At 46.7% G+C, this 19,733-nt stretch overlaps 1 protein-coding gene across 5 annotated transcripts in view; it reads right to left on the bottom strand.

Annotated features, from left to right (window-relative positions):
- The window catches only part of DYNC2H1 (dynein cytoplasmic 2 heavy chain 1), a 359,230-nt gene that overhangs the window by 240,911 nt on the left and 98,586 nt on the right, over positions 1 to 19,733 (bottom strand). For all 5 annotated transcript variants that reach the window (XR_005601173.1, XR_005601157.1, XM_039546469.1 and 2 more), the window contains exons 56-58: positions 15,579 to 15,692; positions 11,518 to 11,678; positions 596 to 719 (exon numbers count right to left, since the gene is read on the bottom strand). Coding sequence is in view for 3 of the 5 variants with exons in the window: in XM_039546469.1 (XP_039402403.1) it covers positions 596 to 719; positions 11,518 to 11,678; positions 15,579 to 15,692 (399 nt within the window). In the remaining 2 variants the exon portion in view is untranslated. The remainder of the gene's footprint in view (positions 1 to 595; positions 720 to 11,517; positions 11,679 to 15,578; positions 15,693 to 19,733) is intronic.

Here is a 19,733-nt window from a genome sequence, read left to right as displayed (position 1 = left end):
AGAGAGTGCCGAGCCCAATAGCATGAGTCTCCTATTTGCAAGGTCACATCCTTATACTCTTCCTTTTAAAACATAAGGAACTAATGTAGTAGAATTCTTTTATACAACTATTGCTCCCTTGATTTATTCAAATTAAGCTTTGAAGGCCATTAACCCATTAGGTTACTTTAGTCTCTTTTGTTAATTAAAATTAGAGGTAAGGTTCTGACTGCAGGGAGGTCACAGGGAGCAGGTTGAGGATCCCAGATTCAGAGCTGCCTGGCTCCGCCACAACCCTAATTTATGCCATTGCCATAAGGTCCCTGAGGCCTGTCATTTATCACACCCCCACTTCTCATCTCATCCATGTCCCACGTCTAACAAACCCCCTTACACTAAGGATGGTGAGGCAACTGGGGCAAAAGGCAGTAGAGCCTCCTTTGCCAAATCTCTCTCTGTTTCTACTGATAGCCTTCCCCTCTCTTGGTAGAATTCTCCACTGGCTACCTCCTATCAGTTTAAGTCCACTTAGCACTGTGTCCGTAGCGCACAGTGATCTTGGTGGACCACAGAAGCTAGTCCTTTTTTTTTTAATGTAATGGAATAAAAGAGTTACCTTTGGATCAAAAGATGTCTTGTTTTTAGACAGAAGTTCTTCTACACTCTCTCGTATTTCCTTTGGAATGTTACGGGCATCAAAGGTTGCAATGTCTTCTCTCACTCCTCTTTTGGCAAGGAAACTGCAAATAGTATTAAATAATTAAATGACAAAGCATTGATAAAACAAAGTTACTCAGTAAACAGTAACTGGAGTTTGAGATGAGTTGTCCATAGGCACATTCCACTGATGGTATGCATGCACCTTGTGTGTCAGAGATCAGAGTCTTTTTGGCCAGCAGTAGCTAGGGAGAATATATACGCTCTTCGGTTCTCATGCTCTGCTGCAAGGGCATATACGCCAGACCTTTCCATTTGATGGGATGCTGGGCAATTTACCAGACCTCGAGGCAATGCAAATCAATCAAGTTTTCCCTCACCTCTCTACTAATGAAAGAGCCAGTGCCAGGCTGTAGGACCCCACTTATATTCTGGGGAATCCAGGCATTTGTGCCACATCTGTCCAAGAAACAATGCCACCCCCTGAGGCTGGGAAATGCCAGGACCCAGCCCCAGAAGCGGAGCCAGGGCCGAGTCAGTACTCCACTCTGCCCCCACCATGAGCTGCTCTGCCACGGCTCTGCCGGAATCCTGACAACCCCTAACCAGCACACCACTCCCCTTTGTCTTCCCCTTCACCTCCTGCACCCTGCAATGACTAACCTCTGCTTGGAGAAATTGGTTGACTAGGATGTATCCAGTAACTTAATCAACCAAGAATTTGTCAAGAGTCATCAGATTCCTACCCTCCACAAAAACTCCCCCAAGCTCATTGAGACTGATGGGTCATCCCTCTCTTTGTGGCCCATCACATATCAAATGGCACCCCGGAGGTCATCACCAGTGGCAGCCACTAGGAAATCATGCAGTTCTGGATGATCTGCTCCTCACAATTGCCAGTCATTCTTGGCACCCCTTGGTTTGTCACCCACAACCCCTTAATCAGCTGTCAATCAAGGACAGTGCTCTTCCACACTCTGCAGTGCTGACAAGAATGCCTCTTTAGTCCTGGTTCACAATAGATCACACTCTGTGGTGCACTCTAACCCTCAATATCTCAGAGAGCAGAGTAGCAAGTCCAGTGACACCTAATATTCTTGTCAAATACCTGGAGTTCACCAGGATGTTCAAAAAAACAGAAGGCAGATACCTTACCACAGTTACAACTGCCCCACTGAACTCTGCCAAAGGATGGAGATTCCCTTCAGACACACTTTCTGTGAAAAAGACCTCCAGGCCCTCCAGGAGTATCCAGAGTAAAACCTGTGAAAGGATTCATTCCTTTCTCCCCAGCTAGTGCCCCAGCTTTGTAGCCAAGAATGATGGCTCTCTCTCCAGTGCTGTGTTGATTACTGGGCACTAAATCATATCACAGTATGCAATCGATAACATTCTCATCTTCTATGAGAATGAAGAACTCCATGACCACTATTTACATATCATTCTAAATTTGATTCTGGCTAAGCCACTCTATGCCAAGCCCCAAAAGCCACATGTGAGACTTGTGAGCCATCTCCATCCCTTCCCACATCCCTATGCCCTTGATCTACCCTCTCTATAGCCTTCATTGTGGAGCAGCCCCACTTGCAAGGGCACTCAGTCATTCTGACAGTGGTGGACCTCCTGATGAAAATGTCCCATTTCATCCCCTATTGTACTCTTCCATCAGCCGTGAAATGGCATGGCTTTTTTTGGAACACATCTTCCAATACCACGGCATGCCAGAACACATCATTTCTGATTGAGGCACCCAATTTGCCTCCCTGTTTTGGCAGGAATTCCTTTATCTTCTCAACACCACACCCCTCCTCTCAACTGTCTACCACCCACACACTTACAACCAGATCAGAAAAGTCAACCAGACATTGGAACAGTACTTCAGCTGTTGTCTTTGGCCAAATTCGTTTACAGTAACACAACCCATGCTCCCACCAGCAAAGTCCGTTCTTCACAAACTTTGGCTTTCATCCCATTTCACCCCAAACTATTAGAAGGACCCTATATTCTGGCAACCACAGGCTCAGTCCTGTATGCTTTACTAACAGCACAGGACCAGTAGAGTGAGTGCAGCCTAGGGCTGTCAATCACAATATTCACTGTGTAATCTTTGTGGATCTGCACATGTTGAGAAGGGACTCCTGGCTTGAGGAGTGCGAGTCTCAGGGTCCTGTTATGGTTATGATTCATGTGAAGGGTACTAGTCTTACTCTGCACTGCAACAATTACTAATTACCCGGCAACAATTCCTCATTTGTTAATGAATTTACCTATTAATAACTCCCTCATGCTTTTACTGATTGGTCAATTGTTAATCAATTGTTAATATATATACTGTTACCAGTTCTTTGGCATTATCTAGCTAGGCATTATCTGGCTAAGAATTAATGCTTAGCCAAATAACTGCTTATCTGGCCAGGAGTTTTATCTGCTAGCCAGGTTGCCCCACTGTGACTATGCCTGACCAACATAGCTCCAGTGTTTATAAGTCACACAATGCACAGTCAACCCATGGAACTCCTTGCCAGAGGATGTTGTGAGGGCCAGGACTATAACAAGGTTTTTAAAAGAACTAAATAAATTCATGGAGGATAGGTCCAACAATGGCTATTAGCCAGGAGGGGCAGGGATGGTGTCCCTAGCCTCAGTTTCCCAGAAGCTGGGAATGGGCAACAGCGGATGGATCACTTGATGACTTCCCTCTGGGGCACCTGGCATTGGCCACTGTCGGAAGACAGGATACTGGGCTAGAAGGACCTTTGGTCTGACCTAGTAGCAGCTGCAATTCAGTGGCTGCTCAAAGCGTTTGCCCACAGCTATCATAGCTCCTGTGCCTGCTTTGTTCCCATTCCTGCCATGGTACCAGCCTTGCCCCTGCCTTGCCTCACTCCAGGCAACTTGGTTCTGACCCTGCACTCCAACTCCTGGCTCCTGACTCTGGGTCCGACCGTTGCCTCTAGTATCTGGTCTCTGATTCTGATTCTGACCCTGGACTCCAACGTCTGGCCACTGACCCCTGTTCTAACCATTAGGCACGACTCCTGCTCCACTAGGCACAACTGCCCATGTCCCAGTCACTTGACAGTTGGTTAATGCACCAGTTCCAGAATTTGACTGCTTTCTGGCAGAGTGGGGAAAACCTAGTATTGCCTTGTTTGTTGATGTAAAACATAGTGGTCTCATGTTTTTGTCATGATTTGAACTGACTGTCCTGTTAGGTGGAGAAAGGACTTGTAGGCCTTCTGTACAGCTCTGAGCTCTAGGTGACTGATGTACATTCTCCTCTTTCTCAGAGACCATAGACCCTGTGTCATTTGTTTATCCATATGAGTGCCCCATCCCTGTAGGGATACATCTGTGACAATAGTCTTGGATGGTAGGGATGCTATAAAGGAGACTCCTCTGCATGCACCTATCCATCTCAGTGAGGATCGGACCAATGGAAGGATCATAGAATCATAGAATCTCAGGGTTGGAAGGGACCTCAGGAGGTCATCTAGTCCAACCCCCTGCTCAACTAAATCATCCCAGCCAGGGCTTTGTCAAGCCTGACCTTAAAAACCTCTAAGAAAGGAGATTCCACCTTCTCCCTAGGTAACTCATTCCATTTCTTCACCACCCCACTAGTGAAAAAGTTTTTCCTAATGTCCAACCTAAACCTCCCCCTCTGCAACTTGAGACCATTACTCCTTGTTCTGTCATCTTCTACCACTGAGAACAGTCTAGATCCATCCTCTTTGGAACCCCCTTTCAGGTAGTTGAAAGCAGCTATCAAATCCCCCCTCATTCTTCTCTTCTGCAGGCTAAACAATCCCAGTTCCCTCAGCCTCTCCTCATAAGTCATGTGCTCCAGCCCCCTAATCATTTTTGTTGCCCTCCGCTGGACTTTCTCCAATTTATCCACATCCTTCTTGTAGTGTGGGGCCCAAAACTGGACACAGTACTCCAGATGAGGCCTCACCAGTGCTGAATAGAGGGGAATGATCACATCCCTTGATCTGCTGGAAATGCCCCTACTTATACAACCCAAAATGCCATTAGCCTTCTTGGCAACAAGGGCACACTGTTGACTCATATTCAGCTTTTCGTCCACCATAACCCCTAGGTCCTTTTCTACAGAACTGCTGCCCAGCCATTCGGTCCCTAGTCTGTAGCAGTGCATGGGATTCTTCCGTCCTAAGTGCAGGACTCTGCACTTGTCCTTGTTGAACCTCATCATATTTCTTTTGGCCCAAACCTCTAATTTGTCTAGGTCCCTCTGTATCCTATTCCTACCTTCCAGCGTATCAACCACTCCTCCCAGTTTAGTGTCATCTGCAAACTTGCTAAGGGTGCAGTCCACACCATCCTAGAGATCGTTAATGAAGATATTGAACAAAACCGGCCCCAGCACCGACCCTTGGGGCACTCCACTTGATACCGGATGCCAACTAGACATGGAACCATTGATCACTACCCGTTGAGCCCGACCATCTAGCCAGTTTTCTATCCACCTTACCGTCCATTCATCCAGCCCAGACTTCTTTAACTTGTTGGCAAGAATACTGTGGGAGACTGTATCAAAAGCTTTGCTAAAGTCCAGAAATAGCACATCCACTGCTTTCCCCTCATCCACAGAGCCGGTTATCTCATCATAGAAGGCAATTAGGTTAGTCAGGCATGACTTGCCCTTGGTGAATCCATGCTGACTGTTCCTGATCACTTTCCCCTCCTTTAAGTGGTTCAGAATTGATTCCTTGAGGACCTGTTCCATGATTTTTCCAGGGACTGAGGTGAGACTGACTGACCTGTAGTTCCCTGGATCTTCCTTCTTCCCTTTTTTAAAGATAGGCACTACATTAGCTTTTTTCCAGTCATCCAGGACCTCCCCTGATCGCCATGATTTTTCAAAGATAATGGCCAATGGCTCTGCAATCTCATCGGCCAACTCCTTTAGCACCCTCGGATGCAGTGCATCTGGCCCCATGGACTTGTGCTCGTCCAGCTTTTCTAAATAGTCCCGAACTACTTCTTTCTCCACAGAGAGCTGGTCACCTCCTCCCCATACCGTGCTGCAGAGTGCAGCTGTCTGGGAGCTGACCTTGTCTGTGAAGACAGAGGCAAAAAAAGCATTGAGTACACTAGCTTTCCCCACATCCTCTGTCACTAGGTTCCCTCCCTCATTCAGCAAGGGGCCCACACTTTCCTTGACTTTCTTCTTGTTGCTAACATACCTGAAGAAACCCTTCTTGTTACTCTTAACATCTCCAGCTAGCTGCAACTCCAAGTGTGATTTGGCCTTCCTAATTTCACTCCTGCATGCCTGAGCAATACTTTTATACTCCTCCCTGGTTATTTGTCCAATCTTCCACTTCTTGTAAGCTGCTTTTTTGTGTTTAAGATGAGCAAGGATTTCACTGTTAAGCCAAGCTGGTCGCCTGCCATATTTACTTTTCTTCCTACACATCGGGATGGTTTGTTCCTGCAACCTCAATAAGTATTCTTTAAAATATAGCCAGCTTTCCTCGACTCCTTTCCCCGTCATGTTATTCTCCCAGGGGACCTTGCCCATCAGTTCCCTGAGGGAGTCAAAGTCTGCTTTTCTGAAGTCCAGGGTCTCTGTTCTACTGCTCTCCTTTCTTCCTTGTGTCAGGATCCTGAACTTGACCATCTCATGGTCACTGCCTCCCAGGTTCCCATCCACTATTGCTTCCTCTACTATTTCTTCCCTGTTTGTGAGCAGCAGGTCAAGAAGAGCTTTTCCCCTAGTTGGTTCCTCCAGCACTTGCACCAGGAAATTGTCCCCTACACTTTCCAGAAACTTTCTGGATTGTCTGTGCACTGCTGTATTGATCTCCCAGCAGATATCGGGGTGATTAAAGTCACCCATGAGAACCAGGGCCTGTGATCTAGCAACTTCTGTTAGTTGCTGGAAGAAAGCCTCGTCCACCTCATCCCCCTGGTCTGACGAGAGGCGTGTCCAGGTGATATCTGGAAGGTGTGCAGACCAACTTCAACCAGCCTTGCAAGCAGCAGAGGTGAAGTCTGGCATGCGGCATCACAAATGTTCAGGTGGCCATTTGACATAGGAAGGCAAATCATGACCACATATCAGCACTGGGGTTTCTTTCTAGTTGAAGAATTAGGGAAGCAGGCCTTGGACATGGAGGAGTCCAGGATCACGTTAATGAATTCAGTCCTTGGAACTGGATGGAGAACCCCTGAGTTATCGCCTCCATGGCCCATTGATCAGTGGTGATAAGGGGTCAAGTGTGCCTGAATTAAGCTAACCAATTTCCGAAGGGGAGGTTGTTGATTTCTGGAGTTGTTGCTGGCAGAACTCATCTCTCAACCATCCCATCACAATCACTGCTTCTGGGACTGGAAGACTTTGTAGTTTGTAATGAAGCAGTGGGTTGTGTCTTCTCCTGGGAAAATGCTACCATTTCCTGTGTGGTTCTGAAGACTTTTGATGGTGAAAGAGCAGCTGGATTGGTCTCCGTGAGGAATAGTGTTGTTTCATTTGTTTCCTCTGAGAAACTGGTGTGTAGACTCCAAAGGAAGGCAAGGTGCCCTGTAAAGCCTTAAGTGTATGGAGGGCCTCGTCTATCTTAGAGCTGAACAATTCAGCTCCTTCAAAAGGCAAGTCCTCCACCATTATCTTGACTTCTCTTAGGAAACCCAGTCCCGGAAGACATGATGCCTGATGCAAAACAACAGCCATTGCCATTGATCTGGCAGTCATATCCGCCACATTGAGTGCTGCTTGGAGTCTCATTCCAGCTACAAGCTGACCTTCATTAATAGTGACATAAAGTCCTCACAGACGTCATTGGGAAGGCGGTCATCAAAGGCAAACAGTCTCTCATGTATGCAGAAGGCATATATCACTAATGTAGGCTTGATGAGGAGTTGGCTTTCCACCAAATAAATCAAGATTTTTTGGTTCTTTTCCTGTGGATTTGAATTGTGTGGCCTTTTCGTTCACTTTCTGTTCACAACAAGGGAGGATGAGGTATGCTGCGTGTAAAATTATTCCACACCCTTAGGAGGCATCTCATATTTTTTATCTGCCCTGCAAGATGTAGGTGGTGCTGACACAGGTGTCTGACACAAGGTTCTGGCTGGGTCCATGACAGCCTCACTAACAAGGACGGCTGTCTTCCCTGCTGAAGAAGCTTGAAGTACGTCCACCAACTTGTGTTTGTTCTTGTACCTCCCTCAATAGGGATTTGGAGGGCCTCAGCCATTCTCTTTAATAGGTCTAATGCAGTTTTCGGATGCATCAAGCGAGGTATTTTCAGCAAAAATAAGGAGGTGTTAGTACCGTTATATAAGGCACTGGTGAGACCTCATCTGGAATACTGTGTGCAGTTCTGGTCTCCCATGTTTAAGAAGGATGAATTCAAACTGGAACAGGTTCAGAGATGGGCTACTAGGATGATCAGAGGAATGGAAAACCTGTCTTATGAAAGGAGACTCAAAGAACTTGGCTTGTTTAGCCTAACCAAAAGAAGGTTGAGGGGGGATATGATATTTATATTTATATCATATCTTTATAAATATATCAGAGGGATTAATATTAGGGAGGGAGAGGAATTATTTAAGCTTAGTACCAATGTGGACACAAGGACAAATGGATATAAACTGGACACTAGGAAGTTTAGACTTGAAATTAGACGAAGGTTTCTAACCATTAGAGGAGTGAAGTTCTGGAACAGCCTTCCAAGGGGAGTAGTGGGGGCAAAAGACATATCTGGCTTTAAGACTAAGCTTGATAAGTTTATGGAGGGGATGGTATGATGGGATAATTTTAGCAATTAATGTGGCAATTGATCTTTGATTATCAGCAGGTAAGTATGTCCAGTGGTCTGTGATGGGATGTTAGATGGGGTGGGATCTGAGTTACTACAGAGAATTCTTTCCTGGGTGCTGGCTGGTGAGTCTTGCCCACATGCTCAGGGTTTAACTGATCGCCATATTTGGGGTCGGGAAGGAATTTTCCTCCAGGGAAGATTGGCAGAGGCCCTGGAGGTTTTTCGCCTTCCTCTGCAGCATGGGGCACGGGTCACTTGCTGGAGGATTCTCTGCAGCTTGAGGTCTTCAAACCACAATTTGAGGACTTCAATAACTCAGACATAGGTTAGGGGTTTGTTAGAGAAGTGGATGGGTGAGATTCTGTGGCCTGCATTGTGCAGGAGGTCAGACTAGATGATCATAATGGTCCCTTCTGACCTTAAAGTCTATGAGTCTATGAGGTCTTAGAAACCCTTATAGTTATCAATTTGTGGGGCTGTGGGTGGCACTACAGTCTCACTGGGGGATGAGGACTACAGCTTCAGTCAGGGTAGGTCACCTCCCAGTGCCTGCTCTTCTGTTTCCCCCTTCTCTGTTTCAGTTGTGTAGGAACCAGGAGGGGTGTTGGGATATCAGAATGTGCAGTGCTGTGGCGAAAACAGTCTTTCAGTAGTGCCAAAAGGGCATATGGACATTGATGGGTAAGCATCTGGTGTCAAGGGAGCAGGACACCACAAGCCTGGATTCTGTGGGTCCCAGTTTCTCTTTCATGAGGAGTGTCTGGACCCTCTATAAAATGTTGAGGGTTGTGGTGAGTAAATATATTACTGCAGTGGAACTTCTTAACCCTCTGATTCTGAAGATGAAGCCTGGGAGAATGCATGGCTTAGATCCATGAGCTGTATCGTGGTCCTCAGAATGTTAGGGACTGACTATGCTGCACTACTAAAAAAAGTCAGTGCCAAGCGTAAGGCTGAAGTTGATAATGAGGAAAACTGTGGTTTTGGGTGTATGCAGATCCATTGGTGCTGAGTATCTAAACAGTGCCATGTGGGACAGCATAGACAGGTGTGTGAGAACCAGGTTTTCTTGTGTTGGTATAGCAATTTCCAACTGGCTTGGTTCCAGTGCCAAGAGGGTCAGTGCTGGCACCACTGAGATAGACACTGCCGGGGCTAGTGCCATACTCTGGTTTTCAGTGCTGGATGATTCAGTACCATATCGTTGGAACCAACCTGGGACTGAGCTTCAGCAGGAACCACTGTGGGATACAAAGTCCCAGATAATGTTCAGTGCCACGGGGATGTTTTCCTCTTAGTGGAAGCTCTGGTGGGTAACCTACCCCTGGGATTTGTAGCTCCCTGTTGTGAGACAAACCAACAGCCAACCCAAGGCTGTTCACTTAGCTGCCCTTCCAACAGAACCGTAGTGAGTCATCAGTCAGGCATGCAGCAACAACTCAGCTGCACTGACTTACCCTTCCAACAGAGCCTGCAGTGACTCAGCCTTCAGCATGTGGCAGCACTCTCTAGACTTCCAGCCTGCTTTTGATTTAGTTCCTGTTTCTGCCCCAGCCTTGCACAAGCCCTATTCCAGTCTGCTCCAGGCTTGTCTTTGCCCTACTTTGATCTTGCTCCAGCCCTATAGCTAACCCACGCCAGCCATACCTCTGCCTCCTGACCACCCCTCCGGACCCTCAGACTCTGACCACGCAGCTTCAAACTTTGGCCTGTAACTGGACTCCAGCTATGGTACTGATTTGCCTTATCCAAGGACTCTGACCACCCGGCTTCAACCTTTGGCCTGCATCTGGACTCCAGCTATGGTACTTATTTTGGCTTGTCTATGGTTCTGACCAGGACCTGTGCCCAGATCCCTGTTTCAGCACTGCCCTTGGCCCAGTCCCAACCCTATGGTCTGGCTTTGACCTCCGCTCCAACCACTAGGTCTGACTACTGGAAGGCAGTACCTGACACTTGTGATCTGTCTGAGGATGATGCTGTCATTGTACTTGTGATTCGACTCAGGGTTCTCTAAGTAAGCCCAGTTCAGAAGCAAGTCTTGTTGATTTAGTCATTAGGAAAACCTGAAGGTGGGTCTCCCTGTCCTTCCTATATTGAAAGCTTCAATATAGGAAGGACAGGACTCAGCCACATGCTGAAGGCTGAGTCAAGACTTGCAAATCTATTTGGAATGTGCAATTCTCTCAGACAATTCAGGCATTTTAAGTATCTGTTCAAACTGGGATAGCTCCCTTGCATAAGAAGCAGAATTTGAATCCAGGAGAACCAAAAAACAGCATACCAGATGAATAAAAGTTCTAACAACTAAAGGTTGCAATAGGCAACCAAAAAATAAAATTACTAAAACTATACTATAAAACTAACTGTAAAAACTATTAACTAAACAGTGGGTCTCAAACTTTTGTACTGGTGACCCCTTTCACATAGAAAACCTCTGAGTGCGACCCCTCCTTATACATTCAAAACACTTTTTATATATTTAACACCATTATAAATGCTAGAGGCAAAGCGGGATTTGGGGTGGAGGCTGACAGCTCGCAACCCCCCATGTAAGAACATTGTGACCCCCTGCGGGGTCCCAACCCCCAGTTTGAGAACCCCTGAGCTAAAGCCATTCAGAGGGCTTGGTTGTCTCTCAAATCATCAGGCTCCCTCTCTAGGCTTTGAGGCTGTAAGAGAAACTGAACTGCCAGAGGCACACCTCATCCTTGTATGCCCTCCGAGTTGAACACGAGAACTGAAGAGCACATGCATACCCGATGGGTACTTGCTGGCATATGTGACACACGTCAATCTGACCTCTGGCATGTGCAAAATATGTGCCAGATCACTGGAATTCACCTGTGGACAATCACTAGAAGGAGAAAAAATGTTAAAAAGGTCCCTGAAACTAGAGTCATAAGAGTATTTTGTATCAGTTTTATCCATAAATAGTTATATGTTATCTATTCATTCTTAGGAATAAAATTATTTTCCTTCTAGAAGATCATTAAAAACTCATCCAAACCTTTTGAGAGAGTACAACAGAAACTATTTTCCATTATACATTGCTGCATTAATGCTTTAAATAAAATCCTCAACTTACCTCTTCATGCTCACCCATGATGTATCAAAAATCCCCATCAGTCGTAAAACACCCTCTAGTATATCTCTGATTATGTCAGGTGGCATTCGTAGTGACCGGATTTCTGACAAAGACTCTGGCTTTATATTTCCAACTGCTAATTTAGCTTCATTAACCAGTGGCTACAAAAAATTTAAAAAAAAACAGTTACCTTTTCCGAAGCAACACTTCGAGATGTGTTGCTCATGTCTATTCCACAATAGGTGTGCGTGCTCATCACGTGCACTGGTGCCAGAAGTTTTTCCCCTAGCAGTACCCGTAGGGGGGAGTGCTCCCCACGACGCCTGGAGTGGCGCCTGCCCGGTGCGGTATAAGGTGAGCTGCGCGCTCCCCCCATCCAGTTCCTTCTTGCCAGACAACTCCGACAGCAGGGAAGGAAGGTGGGATGTGGAATAGACATGAGCAACATATCTCGAAGAACACCAGTTACAGAAAAGGTAACTGTTTTTTCTTCTTCGAGTGACTGCTCATGTGTATTCCACAATAGACTATATCTGTTGGAGGTGGGTAGGAGTTCACAAGTTCCCAGGACGGAGGACAGCCCTGCTGAATCCAGCGTCATTCCTGATTTGGGAGATGATCACACAGTGCAAGGTGAATGTGTAAACCGATGACCACATGGAGGCCCTACAAATGTCCTGGATGGGTACATGCGCCATGAAGGCATCCGACGAGGCCTGTGCCCGGGTCGAGTGTGCCCTCATAATGGGTGGTGGGGGAACACCCTCCAGCTCATAACAGGAACGGATGCACAAAGTGATCCAATTGGGAAAGCTGCTGAGTGGAAATCGGCTAGCCCCTCACGCGCTCAGCCGACGCAACAAACAGTTGTGAGGACTTTCTGAACAGCTTAGTCCGCTCAAGGTAGAAAGCAAGAGCCCTCCCACCCCCATATAGAGCATGTGGAGGTGGCATTCTTCACTGGATGCATGAGGCTTGGGGCAGAGGACCAGTAGAAAAATGTCCTGACCCGTGTGGTAGACGGATTTCACCTTCGGGAGGAATGCAGGGTGTGGGCGGAGCTGGACCTTGTTCTTATGAAAGACTGTGTACGGCGGTTCGGAGGTCAGGGCCTGAGCTCCAAGACTCGCCTGGCTGACGTGATAGCAAACAGGAAGGCCACCTCGAGAGGTGAGACCAGGAGCACGTGGCCAGTGGTTCAAACGGCGGCCCCGTGAGACGAGCCAACACCAGGTTTAGGTCCCACTACGGAACCGGGGGTCTAGAATACAGGAAAAGACAGTCTAGACCCTTAAGGGGTCATAGCATGGGAAAACACCGTTTTTCCTTGCACCGGCGGAGGGAAGGCCGATATGGCCACCAGGTGCACCTTGACGGACCAGGGCGCCAGGCCCTGGGCCCTCCGGTGGAGGAGGTAATCAAGGATAAGATGGATCAGGGGGGTCACTGGGGAGACACTCTGGTCTGCCACCCATCTAGAAAACCAGGACCACTTCGCCAAATAAGCGCAGCGAGTGGAGGGCCATCTACTTTTGAGGAGGATGTGCTGAACTTGCTCTGAGCATGTTCTTTCCTCTCCACCTAACCACTGAGCAGCCACACTGTAAGGTGAAGAGCCACTGGGTTGGGATGGAGGAGGCGGCCCTGGTCCTGTGAGAGCAGGTCCGGGGAGAGTGGCAACGGCCATGGCAGAGCTACAGCCAAGCCTCCCGTAACAATACTGCCTGGGCCACGCCAGGGCAATCAGGAGGACTCGGCCCTGTCCGACTTTATCTTCTCCAGGACACTGCTCATTAGCGGGAATTGGGGAAAGGCATAGAGAAGCCGGCCTGACCAGGACAGGAGAAAGGCATTGGAGATAGCGCCCCTCCCCAGGCCCCCCCGGAGCAGAACCGGGGGCATCACCAGTTCTGCTGAGTCATGAATAGGTCCACCTAGGGAGTTCCCCACCTTTGGGAGAGCCAATGGGTCACTTCCAGGTGTTGTGTGGTACGGGCATCCCACTGACTCCTTTGTCAGGGGTCTGGAGAGGGAGGCCAACAGTGTTTCTGAAGCTCCGGCCACCGAGCAAGCTCCCACCAGGGGCTGAGCCAAAGGCCACGGTGCCCACTGGTACCACTGGGCCGGCCACAACACTCGGTGCCACTACACCTGCTGTGGCACTGGCGGGATCGGCTGCCCTGGTTGACCACTCTGGCCCGTCCAAGGACAGCTACGAATGGAGACCGGGCTGGCATAGGATCTGCTGCTGTGTCTCTCGACTGCGAGGAGCAACGGTGCCAGGATCTGCGATGGTCACAGGACCACGATCTCGACGTGGAGGACCGGTACTGACGTAATAGCTGCTCCACTAATGGCCTCGACAGGCGGACACATGACAGCGAGGTGACGGTGATTGACGCCCGGGGCTGGGGTGCCTTGGTGGAGACTTGGAGCAGGAGCCCGAATGAGAACGGCATCGACGACTGTGCCATGACTGACTGCGGTACCCTCTCCGGGATGAGGACCAACGACAATGTCCACCGCGGTCTCATCAATGTCCTCTCTCTGAGGACCAGTGCCACGAGTCCCGGATGGACAGAACCCAGCCCGAGAGTCTGGTCAGCATCAAGGGTGATCCACATGGACTCTGCCCCGAGCGGACACAGGGCGGTGACCAGCATCAGGAATGTTCCCTCAACCAAGACCGGTACCGAGCCAGGGGAGACTGCGGAGATCCCAGCGGAGGCTTGCCTCTGGAGCATGGGGCCGGCATAGGCAGCGCTCCAGGCACCAGCATGGACAAGACGTGGTGGGCCGCCTGAAGGGCTTCAGGCATGGACGGCATCCGGACATCCAAAGAGGCCTGTTCTGAAGGGGCCGGGCTTCTCCGCTCTACGTGAGTCGGAGGCCTAGGGCCCAGTGGGGATCGAGGCCTAGCCTCTCTCCCAAACTTCCCTTGGTGCTGCTGCGAAGAGGAAGTCTTCTTGGCCCTCTTGGCATGCCCCGTGGACAGGGAGCGGTGCCGACTGGTCAATGGCATACTGACATCGCGGTGCCTGGTACAAGCTTGGAGCGGCGTGCTGGAGTCGGGGTCAGCACCGACTCCATCAGAATGGCTTGGAGCCTAATGTCCCTTTCTCTTTTCGCTGATATGGGTTTCTCCCAAGCAGCACAAACAGTCTGTGTGCAGGTCGCTTTTTGGCACAGAACACCGACAAGAACCACACGACTTAAATCCCAGAGCTCGAGGCATGCCCCAGCCCGGGCTCACTGACTAACTAAACCAACTACGCTAACTAACTACAGGTACTAAACAAACAAATAGTTCTGGGGACAAGCTGCAGCAAAGCTGGAGCAAAGCAGTTCCAACGCACCTTCACTGGCGGCAAAAAGGAACTGAGGGTGCGGGGAACGCACAGCTCCGCTTATACCACGCCAGACACGTGCCACTCCAGTTCCTCTATTGGTACTGCTAGGGGAAAAACTTCTGGCACTGGTGCACGTGGCGAGCATGCACACCTATTGTGGAATACACATGAGCAATCACTCGAAGAATAACTGTTTTATAAACAGGAGACAGCAGAACATTTATATCCTCTCAGTTTTCACACAACCTGGCTTTATGTTTCACCTTTGGCATTTTATTTTCCTCATTACATCCAACTTATCTTTTAAATTTGTATTAAGTTCTCAAAGTTTAATTTTAAAAAGGTGAAGTAAGCAGGTACAAGCCACAGTTGCAGCCCCCATGCACAGAGCCATAAAGGAAGCAATAAATACTTCTCCAAACCCACTTAAAGCAGTAGGTGAGCACAAGGGCAGCAACTGAGGGCATGCTTTGGCCTGAGAAATCTTCATTGTGATAGACAGAAAATAAAACAGCTTGAGTTCCAAATCCCAGACTGACTGTCAGGGCTGGCAATTAGAGTATCCTGAACATATTTTTTAATATAAATCATTGAGAGAAAATAAATATGAAACCCCATGGTGATTTTTTTTTTCAAATTTCGCAGATCAAACTGCAAGTCAAAGTCAAATAGGACCAGTTTTATATATTCATTTTCCTTATCAGTTCTCACCTGAACCTCTTTTAGTTCATCTTCAATTTTTCTTTTTCTTTCTTCAATTTTCACAACTTCTTCTGCTATCTTGTGTTTAATTTTTTCCATTTCTGTCTTTTGCTCACTGGCATCCTGTTACAAGAGAGATTATTCATGAGGGAACCCACTTTATTTTCCAAACTTGATTATGTGGTATTATCATACTTTTGATACTCACATTTCTTTAAATCGTCATTTTAATTTTAAAATATATTTTAATTTGTATAGTATTGTTCACACTAAAGTACTAAAAAAGACTTGACACTGAATTACTGTTTATAGCCATGATTCAGGAAGGCACTTAAGCATGTTTAACTTTAAACGTGTTTAAGTCTCATTGACTTCAGTGGGCTTTAAGCATGAACTTAAATGCTTTCCTGAAAATAGGAACACTTGTCGGAATTGGAGCCTTTGTAAGCTAATACACATATGTCTTCAACAGGCTGGTAAGGAAAAAAGAGAGAGATTATTACTGTTATGTTTATTTTAAAACATTTGAGAAGCGCTCAGATACTATGGTTGTGGAGGACATATAAATAAATAGATATGACTAAATTAAGGAAGTGTATATTCTAACCTGGACATCATTTTCGATTTGGACCTGTCTCTAGCTCCTCACATCCAGGCTATGTCTAAATTTTGCCAAATCTTTCTGCATAACATCTCTAGGATAAGGCCTTTCCCATCCATCCAAAGAACTAAAACTCTCACCCAGGCTGTCATCATCTTGCATCTCAATTACTGCAACATCCTTTTCTCTAGCCTTGACAAATTCAATCTTGTCCTGCACATGTTCATTCAGAATGTTGCTGCAAAGATGATTTTCACAATCTGCTGCTTTGACCACATCACTTCTCTCTTTGCATCCCTTCACTGGCTCTGACTTCTCTACCACATCAAACATAAGCTACTTGTCTTCACTTTCAAAGTCCACCATGACACATCTCCATCCTACCAGTCATCTTCCATTCACAATTGAGATGTTGATTCCTGCCTCCAATCAGTCCATGATGTCAGCCTCTTTCATCTACTTGTTCAATTTCAGCACCTTTTTGTTTTCTCCCATACTGCCCCCCCATGCTTGGGTGGAGCTTCCCATAAACATCTGTAAATCTACCTCATTATCCTCCTTCAAATCCCTCCTTAAAACTTTTATTTTCTATGGTGTCTATTAAAAAAATTTACAATGGTTAGACAGCTTGTGCTGTGACCACTGCTTAACATGCTGACCAACACTGCCTCACTGTTTCCTTGAATTCCCTCGACTGTCTATTGACACCTATCTGTTTTCTTTTGTCTCATAGAATATGAACTCTTTGGGACACTGACTGTCTTTCTGTTCTGTGTTAGGGCAGCGCCTAGAACAATGGGGTCCTGATGCATAAGTAGGGCTCCTAGGTATTACAGTAATACTACTACTACTCAATAATAACAACAAACAAAAACAATAACATAGCCTAGAAATGTTGAACACACACAACTGTCATTGAAGTTAATGGGAGCTGACAGTGCTTAGCGCCTTTGAAAATTAGGCCGAAAATGTATAATACATGCACCCCACAAGTAGCGACAATAAATGTGATAGCATGGGTTAATATGCAGGCCACATTTTGGGATGCAGAATGAGCATGGAGAACAGGGCATAGGTCAAGAAGAGGAAAGGGGAACAGGTAGTGATCTGAATGAGATACGGTAAATTGAACATAAAGAAACTGTTCAAAATTCTGGAAACTCCATGGAAGAATACTCTACCTTATGCTGCACAAAGAAAGGTGGAAAGCCAAAGAGTGTTGACACCTAACTAGAGAACAAGTAGTGGAGGATACGTCCACAAAGGAAGAGATCACTTTGGTGAGACAGAGGTAAACAAGGAGGCACAAGAAATGAGAGGTGAGAGGTTCATGTGGATTGTGAACACAGATGTTCTTATCTCCATTTATGATGATGATTGAAAAGACAAATTCATGAGCAATAAGTGAAGCAAAGTTGATATATGAAGTGACAGGATATGATTCCAAAAAGTGAGGCAGTTGTACTCTGAGCTGAAGTGATAGCAGAAAACAGCGGCTGTGTATAAGCAGCAGAAATGAAGGATGATATTTGTCCATTATAGAATTTAACCTGAAAACATTTACAGACAGATAGGTCACTAATACATTATAATGATATAGCATTAAATCATCCAAGACTAGGTCAGGCATTTTATGCAATGCAAATGTGAATATATCACAGGTAATTAAAAAAAAAGTCATAACCTCAGTTGCACGTCAAAATTACTGTTCAGAGAGAACATCACTGGCATGTTGTGAGCATACATTAGAGCCCTCTACCCCAACTAAACTGGTTCCTTTTCAAGTTTTTTTTTTAAACATCAGAGGGACTTTATGCTTCTGTAGTGCTTCTTAGAGGATGTTAACCTCAGAACTGTCAGTCCTGCTAGCACACCTTTGATACTACTGAGCATACCATGTTTCATTGCTTTTGTTCCAACTCCTATTTTAGCCTTACACAGTAATACCCAGGGGCGGCTCTAGGAATTTGGCCGGCCCAAGCAGTCATGCCTGCGGGAGGTGCACTGGAGCCCCGGGAGCAGCGGACCTCCCGCAGGTATGACTGCGGAGGGTCCGCTGGTCCCGCAGCTCCAGTGGACCTCCCGCAGCTGTGGAGGGTTCGCTGGTCCCGCGGCTCCGGTGGAGCTTCCGCAGGCATGACTGCGGAAGGTCTGCCGGACCCGCCTGCCGCCCTCTCGGCAAAATGCCGCCCCACACGCGCGCTTGGCGCGCTGGGATCTGGAGCCGGCCCTGGTAATACCAAACATCATTCTGGAATGTATTAGCAGGAGTGTTGTAAGCAAGACACAAGAAATAATTCTTCTGCTTACTCCATGCTGATTAGGCCTCAACTGGAGTATTGTGTCCAGTTCTGGGTGCCACATTTCAGGAAAGAGGTGGACAAACTGGAGAAAGTCCAGAGAAGAGCAACAAAAATTATTAAAGATCTAGAAAACATGATCTCTGAGGGAAGATTGAAAAATTTTGGGTTGATTAGTCTGGAGAAGAGAAGACTGGGGGAGGGGGAGCATGATAACAGTTTTCAAGTACATAAAAGGTTGTTACAAGGAGGGGGGAGAAAAATCTGAGGATAGGACCAGTAGCAATGTGCTTAAATTACAGTAAGGGCAGTTTAGGCTGGACATTAGGAAAAACTTCCTGTAAGGGTAATTAAGCACTGGAATAAATTGCAGAGGGAGGTTGTGGATTCTCCATCATTGACGATTTTGAGAGCAGGTTAGACAAATACTTGTCAGGGATCGTCTAGATAATATTTACTCCTGCCTTGAGTGCAGGGGGGACTGGACTAGAAGACCTCTCGAGGTCTTTGCCAGTCCTATGATTCTATGCCCTACAAGCATACAAGGGGATTTATGGATAGAGTAACAGCCAAGGACTTTCAAATCTCTTCTGGCTTCCAAAAGTCTTCCAGCTGCCCTGGGGAATACTGGGTAAAAGTTATCTTTGCTACAGGAGGCCAACACACCTAGGTAATCCATCATCCCGGCTAACATTCAAGTACATCTACACCAAATAGATACAGAATACATAAAAGCCTCAGAAGATTTGATAAAAATTCCCTCAAATCTTCATGGTTTCACAGATTCTATAGGATAAACATAATGTATGTAGCTCTAGGACACTGCAAGCCAAATATTTTGACGCTGCAGCCACCTGGTCTGCTATAAATAGGAAATCTGTTTTCTTAGACTTAATTTACAGTTGGAAGTGTTATTTGTGCTTGATCTGCTCTCACTGAAATCAATGACAAAACTCCCTCTGATGCCTATCAGAGTAGGATCACCCCATTATGGCTTACCTTCTGTTTACGATCTTCAGAATCACATGTAAATCAAATACTAATATCCATTTTCCACAGAAATTGGAAACTTTGCATTTAACTAAGGAAGTGTCACTAAAGAAAATGGCTTCTCAAAAAAAAAAAAAAAGAGAGAGAGAGAGACTACCTCAGAGCCAAGGGCTAGCGGTTCAAAGAGTGGTCTAAAAAAATAAGCTTGTCTGCTTAAAATCAGAAATATCAGGAAATCCCTACTTTCAACTAGATGCAAAAATGCCACAGAAG

Source organism: Mauremys reevesii, linkage group 1 (genome assembly GCF_016161935.1).
Source record: "Mauremys reevesii isolate NIE-2019 linkage group 1, ASM1616193v1, whole genome shotgun sequence".
Classification (NCBI taxonomy): Eukaryota; Metazoa; Chordata; order Testudines; family Geoemydidae; genus Mauremys; species Mauremys reevesii.
Note: the sequence above shows the minus strand (reverse complement) of the source record. Positions and strands in the feature narration are given on the sequence as shown.